This window comes from Cenococcum geophilum, assembly GCF_001692895.1.
Source record: "Cenococcum geophilum 1.58 unplaced genomic scaffold K441scaffold_15, whole genome shotgun sequence".
NCBI classification, from domain to species: domain Eukaryota; kingdom Fungi; phylum Ascomycota; class Dothideomycetes; order Gloniales; family Gloniaceae; genus Cenococcum; species Cenococcum geophilum.
This window is the reverse complement of record NW_027137573.1, coordinates 332,218-348,035: the sequence shown is the minus strand read 5'-3', so window position 1 is coordinate 348,035 and position 15,818 is coordinate 332,218. Positions and strand designations below refer to the sequence as shown.

The 15,818-nt window shown below is 34.9% G+C and overlaps 1 protein-coding gene across 1 annotated transcript; it reads left to right on the top strand.

The window, feature by feature from the left end:
• Positions 1–13,977: 13,977 nt before the first annotated feature.
• K441DRAFT_553949 (uncharacterized protein) lies at positions 13,978–14,250 on the top strand (the record flags this gene model as incomplete). The annotated part of the gene is made up of 2 exons (XM_067643204.1): positions 13,978–14,072; positions 14,103–14,250. Coding segments are annotated over 2 exons (243 nt in total), but the record flags the coding sequence as incomplete, so codon positions are not given.
• Positions 14,251–15,818: the final 1,568 nt, after the last annotated feature.

Genomic DNA, 15,818 nt, shown 5'->3' with positions numbered 1-15,818 from the left:
AGTCGCAGACAGTTTCACACAGTTTTAGACAATTGCCGTCACGTGACCAGATGATTGTATATAACGTCGAGCGGCGCCGCCCTCCGTCTCCTTTCCTTTCTCTAGCTTTGGATCCTGTCACGGGACACCCCCGTAACACCTTGCACACGTCCACCTGTTTCCACCAACTCAGCAATTAGAGACCAACCGCGAAATAGCAATCTGACGGCAATCTGATGGCAATCTAACGGCAATCTACGGCATTCTGCCATATTCTGCCAAGTTCCACCAAATTCTGCCAAGTTCTGCCAGGACCACGACCTGAACCCTATTCTGCCCATACACGTGTTAACTAAGCAACTAAGTCAACAATATATGCCCTTTCTTCCTGTTTCCCTACCTTCTTTCCTTACGCAATGTCTTAACTTTATTACGCAGTTTATGTATATAGCTTAATAATACCTACTTCGCTATATATTATTACCGCTTATGCTCACTCCGTGACACTACGTTGCGTTAAAAACCTATACTACCCTCCGAAAATGCAGAACGACCCTGAAGCCCCCGTAACGGCCGACGCTATTATAGCTGCACTCTAAGAATAATTAGTAGGTATACAAAAGTCCTTTATAGACGCCCTTGCATAGCACTAAGCTACTTTAACTTAATAGCAAGCCGAATAAAAAGCACGATAACAACAATTAATTAAAGCACTTTAAGAAGAAGTCCGCATCCTTAAGATGCCTATATTAAGGCCCCAAGACTAAATACTATTTCCGGAGATAAACACGCGGAACACAAGCCCCAAATTAGTAGTAGTTACTCATCCTATAGAACTGACTACTGCACCAAAACGATCTAAGAAACTACTAGATCCCCTAGTATTCACTAGTAAATAATAAGAGCTTTAGTTATTCTTAAGCCGGCTTAAGAATAAGCTAACTGGTAATGCTAACCGCTACCTAACCAAAGCCAACTAACTCTATTACGCCCTAAGTTGACTAGGAGGAGACGCAGCTGACCTTGTTAAACCTCTCTAACTAAACTTAGTATAAAGCCTAGTCACACTTCTTAAAGCTATATACGGTAACCTAAACCGCCAAGCCACCGCTTAAAGAAAGATAAACCAAATAACTTAAGAAAAGAAAAGTTTCCTAGTATACTTCTCTAAATTTAACCGCTACGCAAAGGAAACAGGCTAGAATAACTCCGCACTAATTAACAGCCTTATTAAGTCCTTAAGCCCTAAACTAAAAACCTCCCTAATAGGCGTAGACCTCTCGGAAACTCTTAACGCCTACGTAAACGTTATTAACAAATAGTACAATAATATACTACGCCTCACACTAAAGCCCGTTTATCAGTATAACATAACAACCCCATAAATGTCTACTAAGTCATCGTCTTAACCCAAGCACCCTAACGCTATAGATATTAATACTAGGACCCTAGGATACGCCCTATTAGGGTCCTCTAAATAAAAACGACGCATTAAGCTAGGCCTCTACTTTAAATATAGAAGTAGCTCCTACCTTTTAAACTACTGCTCTGTCCCTATGCCCCAAAACGATTTATAAACGGCTAGCACTGGTAGCCGTTCACCACATTAATCTTCCGGTTACCGTCCCCGATCTTTATCTGGTTCCACCCCTACGTCTAACAAGCACCATTTATAAGGACGAAGCTATAGCCGACGTCCTATAAGAACCCTACCCTAATTGCCTCCAAAAGGAAGGTCCTAGAGCTAAGTCGCTCTCTAAGATGGCTCTACTACAGGATCTCGTTGAACGCATTTAACGTTACAAACTCTAACTCTTAGGACTATAGCATAACCATTGACTGTTATCTTTAGTAGAATAGTTAATAGGCTAATACTTAAATCCTAATTAATACAGGAGCTAGCGGTATAAGATTTATTAATAAGATCTTTATATAAGATAATGGTTTTACCCTAACCCCCCTTAACCGGTATATTAATATATTTAGATTTAATAACAAACGTACCGTTTTAGGCCGTATTACCTACGTAGTAACCCTAAGACTCTAATACCTAAACTATAAAGAACTAATTAAGCTTTTTATTACCACCCTAAGTTACTTAGTAATCCTTAAACAACCCTAGATAAAGCTATATAAAGTAACTATTAATTAGGACAACCTTAAGCTTCTATTTACCGCCTCCCGTTATAAGCAGAAGTGTTATATAACGTACCGCCTTAACCCTAAACTAAAATCTAGGGAATCCGCTAAGATCCACCAGCCTAAGATTTCCACTAATATCCACCCCGCGCCCAAGGAATCCACCAGATTCCACCAACCCAGAAATTCCACCAAATTCCACTAGCGTAAGATTTCCACCAACATCTATTAAGGATTTAGGAATTCCACCAAACTCTATAAATTAGCCCTAAGTACTATACTGCCTAAAGACAGGCAGAAGCTTAAGCTTACTATATAAAGATATTAGAAGGACTGGTATCTAACTATAAAAAGGATTCTTAAAGAACCCAAACCCAAATCTAACACTAACTCCGTACCTAATACTAAACCTAAACCTAAATAAGAAACTATAGATAATCCAAGCGAGCTCGGTACCCTAGATATCCGCATAATTAAAGCTACTCCGTTAGCGTAACTTGCTAAGAAACCTAAATATATAATCTTTACTGTCACTATAGCTAATATTAAGAAGGCCTTAGCACCGAAGAAGTATACTAACCCTACTATAAAGGTACTAGTAGAGTACTATAACCGCCTAGAGGCATTCTTATAGAAGGAAGCCAACAAGCTACCGGAACACCAATCGTACGACCATAAGATTGTACTTAAAGAAGGAAAGCAGCCTGGATTTAGACCCTTATATAGGATATCCTAAAATAAACTCCAAGTACTATAAAAGTATTTAGATGAGAACCTAAGTAAAGGATTTATTAGAGTAAGCTTATCACCTATAGCCGCACTAGTGATCTTTATTAAGAAACCTAGCGGCGGTCTACGCTTCTGTGTAGACTACCAAGCTCTTAACGCCGTCACCATTAAGAACTAATATCCAATCCCGTTAATATAGGAGACACTAAACTAACTAAGTAAGGCTCGCTACTATACAAAGCTTAATATTATCTCTATATTTAACCGCCTCCGTATAGCAAAAGGAGATAAATAGCTTACTGCATTTTATACTCAGTATAGACTATTTAAATACTTAGTGACGCCATTCGGCCTCACAAACGCTCCGAGCTCGTTTTAACATTATATAAACGATACCCTACGCCCCTACCTAGATATCTTCTGTACTACTTATATTAACGACATCTTAATATACAGTAATAACCTAACCAAATATTAGAAACACGTTAACCTTATCCTATAAGCCCTATACGGAGCTAGTCTATAATTAGATATAGATAAATGCGAGTTCCATAAAACGGAAGTCCTATACCTTAGACTCCTTATTTCTATAAACGGTATATAAATAGACCTAAAGAAAGTCAAAGCAATTATAAACTGGCAAAAACCTAAGAACGTTAAGGACGTAAGAGCCTTTATAGGATTTGCTAATTTCTACCAACGGTTTATTAATAACTTCTCCACCCTAGTCTTACCCCTTATAGCTCTAACCTAAAAGGATAAAGTCTTTGTCTTTAACAAGGAATATAAGAAGGCCTTTACCTATCTAAAGGTTATATTTACTACTGCGCCTATACTCTAATACTTTAACCCGAACTAAATAAGTGTTATAGAAGCTAACTCATCTAACTACGTCACTAGAGGCATCCTGTCTCAATATAACGAGGATAGAGTATTACACCCTATAGTATACTTCTTAAAACGACTAAGCCCAGCCAAATACAACTACGAGATCTACGATAAGAAATTGTTAGCTATTATTAGATATTTTAAATAATGGCGACCCAAACTAGAAGGCGCTGGATTTCTAATTAAGGTCCTCAGCAACCATAAGAACCTATAGTACTTTACAACTATAAAACAGCTAAGTCACCGTTAGGCCCACTAGTTAAAATATCTATCTTATTTCCAATTCTTAATTATATACCACCTAGGCGTCTAAGGCCAGAAGCCTAATGCTCTAACCTGACGCTCGTAAGACGCGCCAGCCTTAGAAGAAGCGCGCTCTTACCGAAATCAGACCCTACTTCGCCCTAAACTATTTAACCCTCCTACTAAAGATCTTACGGTATACGTCTTTAAAATAACGGATTAATTAATTAAATAGATTATAGTTAACGAATACCCAAATAACGAGTTTATTTAAGAGACGCTTAAGCTAATACAAGATGGCATTAAACGCTCTAAAAAGATTTCTCTAAGTAAATGCGAAGCCTGCGGAAACTACTTATATTACTAGAACTATTTAGTTATCCCTAATTACGATAAGCTTAAGCTTAAACTCCTTAAACATATATACAATCTACCTATCGCCGGCCACCCAGGCTAAGGAAAGACCCTAGAACTACTCCAACGGGAGTATTATTGGCCGAACATATACAATATAATATAAAGGTACGTCTCTAGCTGCCACACCTGCCGACGAGCTAAAGCCTCGTATAAGACGTATAACGGTCTTTTAAAGCCGCTGCCTATTCCGGACCGAAGATAGAGGGATATCTTAATTAACTTTGTTATTAACCTTCCTAAGAGTAGAGGCTGCATAAACATTATGGTAGTTATAGACCAACTATCTAAAATAAGACACTTAATCGCCTACCCTAATATATTAACGCCTGCCGTTGCCTAATTATTCCTAGATTATATATAGAAACTCCACAGACTCCCTAAAACGATTATCTCCGATAGAGGCAGCTAGTTTGTCTCGGTATTCTAAAAAGAACTAACTACTTAACTCCGTATTAAAGCACTATTATCTACTACGTATTACCTAGAAACGGATAGCTAAATGGAACGCGTAAATACTATAATAGAACAGTATATTCGGATATACACGTCGTATTTATAGGATAACTAGATTAACTAGCTTATATTCGCCGAGTTTACTATAAATAACTCCGTCTCAGAAACCACGAAAGTCTCCCCATTCCTAGCTAATTATAGCCAGCACCTACGAATGGGTTTTAAACCCTTCAGTAATGTTCCTTACCCCGCTTATTATGCCTTATAAGTCGCAGAAGTAAATAAATTCGTAAAGAAGATAGAAGAACTACAACAGTTTCTTACCAATAAGATAATATAGGCTTAATCTATTTATAAAGCCGCAGCGAATAAGAAATAAACCCCAGTACCGGCCTACCAAATTAGTAATTTCGTCTAGCTAGATATAAGAAATCTGAATACAAAACGACCTACTAAGAAACTTAATTGGAAGAACGCTGGCCCTTATAAGGTTAAAAAGGTTATCTCTCCTTATGTTTACTAATTGAAGCTCCCTAATACGGTTAAAATCTACCCCATATTCCATACGTCAGTCCTCCGCCCCGCTGCCCCCGTATTAGACGCCCTGCCTAGACAGATATAAGACCCTCCCCTACTAGTCAAAGTAGATGGTAAGAACGAGTACTTTATTAAAAGAATTAATAATATTAAGTATAATAAACGGAAACGCTAATATATATATCTTATAAAATAGAGAGGCTTTACTAAGTCCTTATGGGAACCTATTAACTTTATAGGACTTACACAAGCCGCAGAAGACTTTTACGAACTCTACCTAGAACTACCACAGCCCCATCTCGCAGAAGCTTAAGTTTAAAGGGGGGGTACTATTACGGGACACCCCCGTAATACCTTGCACACATCCACCTATTTCTACTAACTTAGCAATTAGAGACTAACCGCGAAATAGCAATCTAACGGTAATCTAATGGCAATCTAACGGCAATCTACGGCATTCTGCTATATTCTGCTAAGTTCTACCAAATTCTACCAAGTTCTGCCAGGACCACGACCTAAACCCTATTCTGCCTATGTATGTATTAACTAAGCAACCAAGTTAACAATATATGCCCTTTCTTCCCGTTTCCCTACCTTCTTTCCTTACGCAACGTCTTAACTTTATTACGCAGTTTATATACATAGCTTAATAATACCTACTTCGCTATATATTATCACCGCTTGTGCTTACTCCGTAACAGATCCTCGTTTATAGACTACCAATCGTACAGGCTTGCGCGTCCCTCTTGCCGTACTCGTGCCTTAATTGACTGAGTCGCTAACATTAACCCTGCTTACCGCGCGGATATAGTTTATCTATTTAAATTAGGCTAGCGGCTAGATGCTATTACAGAATAGCTATACGTTAGTTAAGCTACTATATATAATACTAAATATAACCCTATATAATATAGCTAGCTTATTAGGCCTTACGTATAGAAGGCTAGCCGGCTAGTAGCGTTAATAAAATTTAATAAAGAGGCTCTTCTTAAACTCCTGCTCTATAATAGTTAGAAATATCTAGATAAAATTTAGTACTGGCTTTATTATAAACGTAATTTTAACGTTACTTATACTATAATCCACTATATTTTAAAGAAGGAAGGGTAGTTAAAAAAGGTAATTAGGTGTATAGTATAGGGCTATAACTTATAACTAAGGAAGCTCTATTATAATAATATAAGGCGGTTTCCGGCAGATATTATAGTATTCCTTAATAAGGCTATTTTTAATAAAAAGACTAACTAGTAGACGAGAGGGCGTACTTTAGTTAGTAAGGAGGCGTACTATTAGGGCGATCTTTAAAGAGGTAATACTTAGAGTATTTACGCGGCTATAATAATTAATGGCTAGGTCTACCACTAAGCCCATACGTTAGGAAAAAATTTCCTAGCATTTTTACAGCATTTAGCAGCATTTAGCGGCTAAATGCGCATTCCGCGCACTATAACGTATAGTATATAGTATTAACTAAGGTGCGGTATACTACCGTATTTAACAATACGGTGCTATATACTGCTATATTTAATAATACAGTATAGTATACTGCTGTATACTACCGTATTTAATAATACGGTACTATATACTACTATATTTAATAATACGGTGCTATATACTGCTATATTTAAAAATATAGTATTATATACTGCTATATTTAACAATATAGTGCTATATATTACTATATTTAATAATACAGTACTATATACTGCTATATTTAACAATACAGTGCAGCTAATTACGCATTTTATACTTAATACGCAATTAATATATAATGCCCTCCTCGCGCATTCTATATATCTTACTTACTTTAAGTAATAATTTATATTATTTTAGATAATTTAATATAATATAGCAACGGTTCTTTTTTACCTATCTACTTACTAGCCTACCTACCTACCTACCTACCTGCCTACTTACTTACCTACCTATCTATCTACCTACCTACTTACTTATCTACCTACTTACCTACCTACCTACCTACTTACTTACTTACTTACCTGCCTACCTACCTACCTGCCTACCTACCTATCTACTTACTTACTTACTTACTTACCTACCTACTTACCTACCTAACTACTTACTTGCTTACCTACCTACCTACCTACTTACCTATCCGCCCGTTTATCTATCTACCTATTTACCTATCTACCTATCTACCTATCTATTTATCTATCTATCTATTTATCTATACCTACCTATCTATACCTACCCGTCTATATTACCTTAATTTAATTAATTAATTAAATTGTTTATAGTGTTTGCTAGCTAATTGTTTAAAGGGTTATCTAGCTCTAGCGACGGTTATCTAGCTCTAGCGACGGTTATCTAGCTCTAGCGATAATCGTCTAGCTTTAGCGACGGTTATCTAGCTCTAGCGATAATCGTCTAGCTTTAGCGACGGTTATCTAGCTCTAGCGATAATCGTCTAGCTTTAGCGACGGTTATCCGGTTATCTAGCTCTAGCGATAATCGTCTAGCTTTAGCGACGGTTATCTAGCTCTAGCGATAATCGTCTAGCTTTAGCGACGGTTATCTAGCTCTGGCGACGGTTATTTAGCTCTAATAACGGTTGTCTAGCTTTAGCGACGGCCATCTAGCTCTAGCGACGGTTGTTTAGCTTTAGTGACGATTATATAGCTCTAGCGACGGTTGTCTAGCTCTAATAACAATTATTTAGCTCTAGTAATAGTCGTCTGCTAGCTGTTATTCTGGTGTCCCCCTAGGTAGGGAGAATATAAGGAAGGAAAAAAGGAAGGAAAAAAGGGTAAAAAATAAGGTGGCTACCTAGGTGTATATAGGGGGTATACTTAGTAGAGGTACGTATAGAGGCTATTAAGAATATAGCGGGGACCTAATATAGAGCTTTATATAGAGCCTCTGTACGTAGAGCTTTATATAGAACCTCTATACGTAGAGCTTCGCGTAAAGCCTTATATAGAGCCTTATATAGAGCCTTATATAAGAGCTTTATATAGAGCTTTATATAGAGCTTAGTGTAGAGCTTTATATAGAGCTTTATATAGAGCTTCGTGTAGAGCTTTATATAGAGCTTTATATAGAACTTTATATAAAGCTTTATATAGAACTTTATACAGAGCTTTATATAGAACTTCGTATAGAGCTTTATATAGAGATTCGCGTAAAGCTTCGTATAAAGCTTCGTGCGGAACTTTGTGTAGAACTTTATATAGAACTTTATACGGAGCCTCTATATTAGGAAAAAATTTACTAGTATCTAATTTTACTTTTCTACTATTTTAGCATTTTCTAGCATTTAGTAGCTAAATGCTAATACTTAATTATAAATGCGGCATTTAGCGGCTAAATGCTAGTACTTAGTAATAAATGCTACTAAATGCTAATACTTAATTATAAATGCGCATTTAGCAGCTAAATGCTAGAAAATGCTAGAAATGCTAGAAAATGCTAAAATAGCAGAAAAGTAAAATTAGATGCTTGTAAATTTTTTCCTAATATAAGGGCTATTTTAATATTAATAACTTTATTAGGTAGCTATACGGCTACCTATTTTTTTTATACTTTATAAGCGATATCTAAATTAAACTATAGTAATTATAATAGATAACCTTAAGGTTTACGTTAACGCGTAGATTTTAGCTGCTATTAAAGAGGAGGGCTATATTATTTGCTATCTACTACTATACTTACTAGACTTTAATCTAATTAAGCTTATATAGGCCGTTTTAAAGGCGTAGATCCGTTACTAGTATTTATATACTTAAGAACTCCACTATAATTATAGTAAGTTTCTTAAGCGAGCTATCTATAAGAGTATACAGTAAAAACTGGTTAGTATAATATCTAATTATAACGATATACTCTATATTACGATCTATACCCATTAATTAAAGTATTTTTGGTGTAATATTACGATATTCTAACTTTTAATAATATCGTTAAGTCTCCCCTACCAAAATCGTTGTAACTAGTAGAGATTTTATATGGGAGGGAGCCGAATTTAGCCGGCAAGGTAGACGCCTTAAGCCTTTTTAAGTATAAAGCCCCCCCTTTTATTGCTTATTAACTTAACACGTGACTCTTTATATAACAATACTATTGGTATAACGATACGCTTAGCCGTATAAACCGTATCGTACTAACTAGTTTTTACTGTATTAGGAAAAAAAATTTAGGCACGTTATTGCAGATTACAGCAACTTGCTGCAAACTGTACAATCGCGGTAGTGGTATAATATGGGTAATAGAGTTATAACGGCGATAGGGTTATAATAGTCGGCTACTACTGCCTTCCTGATATAGATGGAACACTAAAATACTGCCGAAATACTGCCAAAACGCCTTAGAAGTAGCCGTTGGGTCGTACACGCCGTCGGGTCATACACGCCATTATATTGTGTACGACCCAACGGCTACTTTTAAGGCGTTTTGGCAGTATTTCGGCAGTATTTTGGTGTTCCATCTACATTAGGAAGGTGGTAGTAGCCGACCGTTATAACCCTATCGCCGTCATAACTCTGTTACCTACGTTAGGGTATAGCTAAGCGTGGTCCGGAGAAAGTTAAACGTGGTCGCCGATAGGGGTCGGCAAAAGTTAAGCGTAGTTGCCGATGGAGCGCCAGTAAAAGGTTGGTGGTATTTAACTTTTACCTATATAGAACGCGCATCGGTAGCTATATTTGACTTAAGGAACTATATAAACTAAAATATTTAGAGTATATACTACGTATATATATAGAGATATATATATATATACGCGTATTTATACGTCCCTTACTATACTAATAATAAATAAAAACTATACTAAAGCAAACGAGAGTATAGTAGGGCAGTTAAACGGCCTACTAGTTAGTATCTACTACTATATAATACGCATATGCTAAGTATACGTAGATACCCTAGATCGCACCTAATATTAAATATAAAGATGATGGTTTTAAAGATAATATAATTAGTAGAGAGAGTATTAAAGATAAGGAGGTTAAGGGTTAAGATAGTATATAATAGCGGCTTCTATTTTATATAGGTCTCTCTAAGGTAAGACTCTATACCGCTCTATATATAGGCTATATATAGGCCATATATATACTTAGGATAGCTAGAGTATACTTTAAGACTATAGAGTACTTATTAGCTCCTATAGTAGGTATTAAATTATTATCTAAGAGGTAGTAGACTATATTATAATGCTAAAATATCCGGTAACTAGAAAAGAAGGAATTATATACTTTATCTATAAAGTAATACCTCTACTATCTATAGGTGTAGATAAAGAAATAGTGTATAAGGTTATTAAGCAGTATATATTAAAGGTAAGCGATGTATATACTAGGTATATACTATATTTATACCTTTAGTAAATTTAATTCTTATTCTATAAAACTAGTGATCCTAGGATTACACAACTATAGCTTTTTAAAGAAAATAATAGGGAGAGTAGAAAAGTATTTTATTAAGCGTTTAAATATAGCGGTATTAAATACTACGAGCACGCATATAAGGATATCCTCTATATATACCCCGCATATAATAGGGTTAAGCTTAAATTAATTAACGACCTCCAAAAGCGTAGTAGTTATTTATACTAGGCGTTAAAGATTAATAAAAAGCTTAAGCAAAGTATAAAGAAGTAAGCATTATCTATATATATTATATATATACTTATAATATACAGCTACTACCATAGTATTCTATAATTATAGCGGTAGTATATCTACCCTAGGATATAAGAACGTGTATATAGTAAAAGCAGACTAATAATGTTTTTTTAGTATAGAGTACGCGTATAGCCAGCGTATATGTAATATATGCTTATTATATATAGATTAAGTTTATCGGTTATTCTAGCAGTAGTAATACTAAACCATAGCATACTACCTAGCCTTTATTATTAATAACCGCCTAAGTAGATATTTAATACCTTTGTCTACTTATAGAATATAGAATTTAAGAACTAAAATAAGAATGTACCTATATTGGACATTTAACATTAAAGCGAAAATATTATGGTATGTAATATTATATATGTCACGGGACACCCCCATAACACCTTATATATATCTACCTATTTCTACCAACTTAGCAATTAAAGACTAACCGCGAAATGGCAATCTAATGGCAATCTAACGGCAATCTATGGCATTCTACTATATTCTGCCAAGTTCTACCAAATTCTGCTAAGTTTTACTAGGACCATGACCTAAACCCTATTCTGCCCCATGCACGTATTAACTAAGTAACTAAGTTAACGATATATACCCTTTCCTCCCGTTTCCTACCTTCTCTCCTTATATAACATTTTAACTTCTTACACAGTTTATATATATAGCTTAATAATATCTACCTTACTATATATTATTACCGCTTGTACTTACTCCGTAATATTACGTTGCGTTAACTTTATATACTACCTCTAAAATGCAGAACAACCCTAAAGCCCCTATAACGGCCGCTAGTATTATATCTACACTTTAAGAATAACTAGTAGAAATATAGAAGTCTTTTATAGACGCCTTTATACAAAACTAAGCTATTTTAAATTAATAATAAGCTAAATAAGAAGCACGATACTAGTGATTAATTAAGGACCTCTAAGAGGAAATCTGTATACTTAAGATGCCTATATTAGGGCCTTAAGACCGAACACTATTTCTAGAGATAAATACGCGGAACGTAAGCCCTGAACCTATAGCAGCTATCTATCTTAAACTAACTACTATACTAAAACGATCCGAACGACTATTAGATCCCCTAGTATTTACTAGTAAATAATAAGAACTCTAATTATTTCTAAGCTAGCTTAAAAATAAACTAACTAGTAACGCTAACCGCTACCTAACTAAAGCTAACTAACTCTATTACGCCCTAAGCTAATTAGGAGGAGAGGCAACTAACCTTATTAAACCTCTTTAGCTAAACTTAGTATAAAGCCTAGTTATACTTCTTAAAGCCTTATACGGTAACCTAAACCACTAAGCTATTATTTAGAGAAAGATAAACTATATAGCTTAAGGAATGAAAAGTTTCCTAGTATACTTCTCTAAATTTTAACCGTTATGTAAGGGAAACAGGCTAGAATAACTCCGCACTAATTAATAGCCTTATTAAATCTTTAAGCCATAAACTAAAAACTTCCTTAATAGGCGTAGACCTACCAGGAGCCCTTAATGCCTGCGTAAACGTTATTAATAAATGGTATAATAATATACTACGCCTAATACCAAAGCCCGCCCCCTAATATAATACGGCAACCCTATAAACGTCTATTAAGTTATTATCTTAGCCTAAGTACCCTAACGCCATGGATATTAACACTAGGACCCTAGGATATGCCCTACTAGGGTCCTCTAAATAAGAATAACGTATTAAGCTAGGCCTCTGCTTTAAATATAAAAGTAACTCCTACCTCTCTAACTACTGCTCCGCCCCTTTTTAAAAAGATCTATAAATAGTTAACGCTAGCAGCCTACCGCCCCAATCCTCTAGCTACTATCCCTAATCTTTATCTAGCTCTAGTTTAATAATTAGTAAATACTATTTGTAAAGACGAAGCTTTAACCGACGTCCTATAAGAACCCCACCCTAATCGCCTCTAAAAGGAAGGTTCTGGAGCTAAGTTGCTCTCTAAAACGGCTCTACTATAGGATCTTATTAAACGTATTTAACGTTATAAACTCTGACTCTTGGGACCGTAGTATAACTATTAACTACTGTCTTTGGTAGAATAGTTAATAGGCTAACGCTTAAATCCTAATTAATACAGGAGCTAGCGGCATAGGATTTATTAATAAGATCTTTACGTAAGATAATAGTTTTACCCTAACCCCCCTTAACTGGCATATTAACGTATTTAGATTTAATAGTAAGCGCACTGTCTTAGGCCGTATTACCTACGTGGTAACCCTAAGACTCTAATACCTAAACTATAAAGAACTAATTAAGCTTTTTGTTACCACCCTGGGTTACCTAGTAATCCTTAAATAACCCTAGATAAAACTATATAAGGTAACCATTAATTAGGATAACCTTAAGCTTCTATTTACCACCTCCTATTATAAGCAGAAGTGTATTATAACCCGCTGCTTAGGCCCAGAACTAAAATCTAAAAAATCTACTAGGATCTACTAGTCTAAAATTTCTATAACTATTCACCCTATACCTAAGGAATCCACCGGATTTTACTAGCATAAGAATTTTACTGATATCTACTAAGGATTTAAAAACTCCACTAAATTCTATAAGTTATTACTAAGCACTACACCACCCCGAGCTAAGTAGAAGCTTAAGCTTAATATATAAAAATACTAGAAGGACTAGTATTCTACTATAAAAAGGATTCTTAAAGAACCTAAACCCGAACCTAACACTAACTCTATACCTAATACTAAACCTAAACCTAAATAAGAAACTATAGACAATCTAAGTAAGCTTAGCACCTTAGATATCCGCATAATTAGAGCTACCCCACTAGCGCAACTTACTAAAAAACCCGAATATATAATCTTTGCTGTTACTATAGCTAATATTAAGAAGGCCTTAGTACTAAAGAAGCATACTAACCTAGCTATAAAGGTACTAGTAGAGTACTATAACCGCCTAGAAGTATTCTTATAAAAGGAAGCTAATAAGCTACCGGAATACCAATTATATAACTATAAGATTGTACTTAAAGAAGGAAAGCAGCCTAGATTTAGACCCCTATATAGGATGTCCTAAAATAAACTTTAAGTACTATAAAGGTATTTAGATGAGAACCTAAGTAAAGGATTTATTAGAGTAAGCTCGTCGCCTATAGCTATACTAGTAATCTTTGTTAAGAAACCTGGTAGCGGTTTACGCTTCTATATAGACTACCAAGCTCTTAATACTGTTACCGTTAAGAACTAATATCCGATCCTATTAATATAAGAGACGCTAAACTAACTAAGTAAGGCTTGTTACTATATAAAGCTTAATATTATCTCTGCATTTAACTGTCTTTGTATTACAAAGGGAGATAAATAGCTTACTGCATTTTGTACCCAATATAGACTATTTAAGTACTTAGTAATACCCTTTAGCCTTATAAACCCTCTAAGCTCGTTTTAATATTATATAAATAATACCCTGCGTCCCTATCTAGACATCTTCTATACTGCTTATATCGACGATATCCTAATATATAGTAATAACCTAACCGAATATTAAAAATACGTTAACCTTATTCTATAAGCCCTATACGGAGCTAGTTTATAATTAGATATAGATAAATACGAGTTCTATAAAACGGAAGTCCTATACCTTAGGCTTCTTATTTCTATAAATAGTATATAAATGGACCTAAAGAAAGTTAAAGTAATTGTAAACTGATAAGAATCTAAGAATGTTAAGGATATAAGAGCCTTTGTTGTTACGAACGCTTTAAGTACAATGTTATAACTACTTGGAGAGGAGTTGGAAGAAGCTAGTTAGTTAATTTAAGCACGGTCTAGAATAGAGCCAATAGAGCTATGTAACGAGGAATGGTAACTAAGGTTATATAACGTGATCTATATAATCTATAGGATTTATATAATCCGTAATAGAGTAGATAAAGCACACATACCTTACGTATAAAGGGGATTTCTTAGGAGTACGGTTGTGTATTTAAAGGACCACAGTCCCTACCTAGATAGTTCTCTCCTTTATAGTGAATTTTAGAATATAATTAGAGTTAATCTATTAGGCAACTACTCCACTAGTTATTATTATGTTATTAACTTCTTGTTTACCTATATACCTAGCCTATTAATAAGTTTACCGTAGTTCCTACTATAAGGCTTTGTTATATATTCACTACTAAGGTTATAATATTAATAAAGTCAAATAATATGCCACTAAAAGCGCTAGCTATAACGCTATTGACGGCGGCAACTACTTTAAGGTTAGGTAACGACATTAGTATAATAAATACTAACTTATAGCAACCTATAACGGTTAGACAGTTATAAGAGATAGTTAACCAGTTAATAGAAAATAATGCGACGTTAAAAAATAAGATTAATGGGATAGGAGTAATAAAGATTAAGTTATTATTAATTAAAAGGTACTTAGGGGAAAGATTAAAACTTAAAGGATTTCTTATATAGATATACTTTAAGGTTATATAAGAAGGGGTAAAGCTACTAATACCTATGGATCGAATAGCATATACGGGACTATTCCTATTAGAAAGAGTACTTAAATAGTTTAAGCCTTACCTTACGGAAATATAAGTGAATGGCATAATAACCACTAATTAAAAAGTACGGTTCTTATTTATAAGCTAGGAAGGGTTCGCGAAATAACTTATATAGATATTTGGAGACCTAGAGGCGGTAACTATAGCGGAAAAAAAACTCTAAAATATTACGTAATAAACCTTAGCAATTAAGTATATAACTCAGTTCTAAATATTAACGATATAAGTAGAGTGGAATAATAAGGCGCTTATAGTA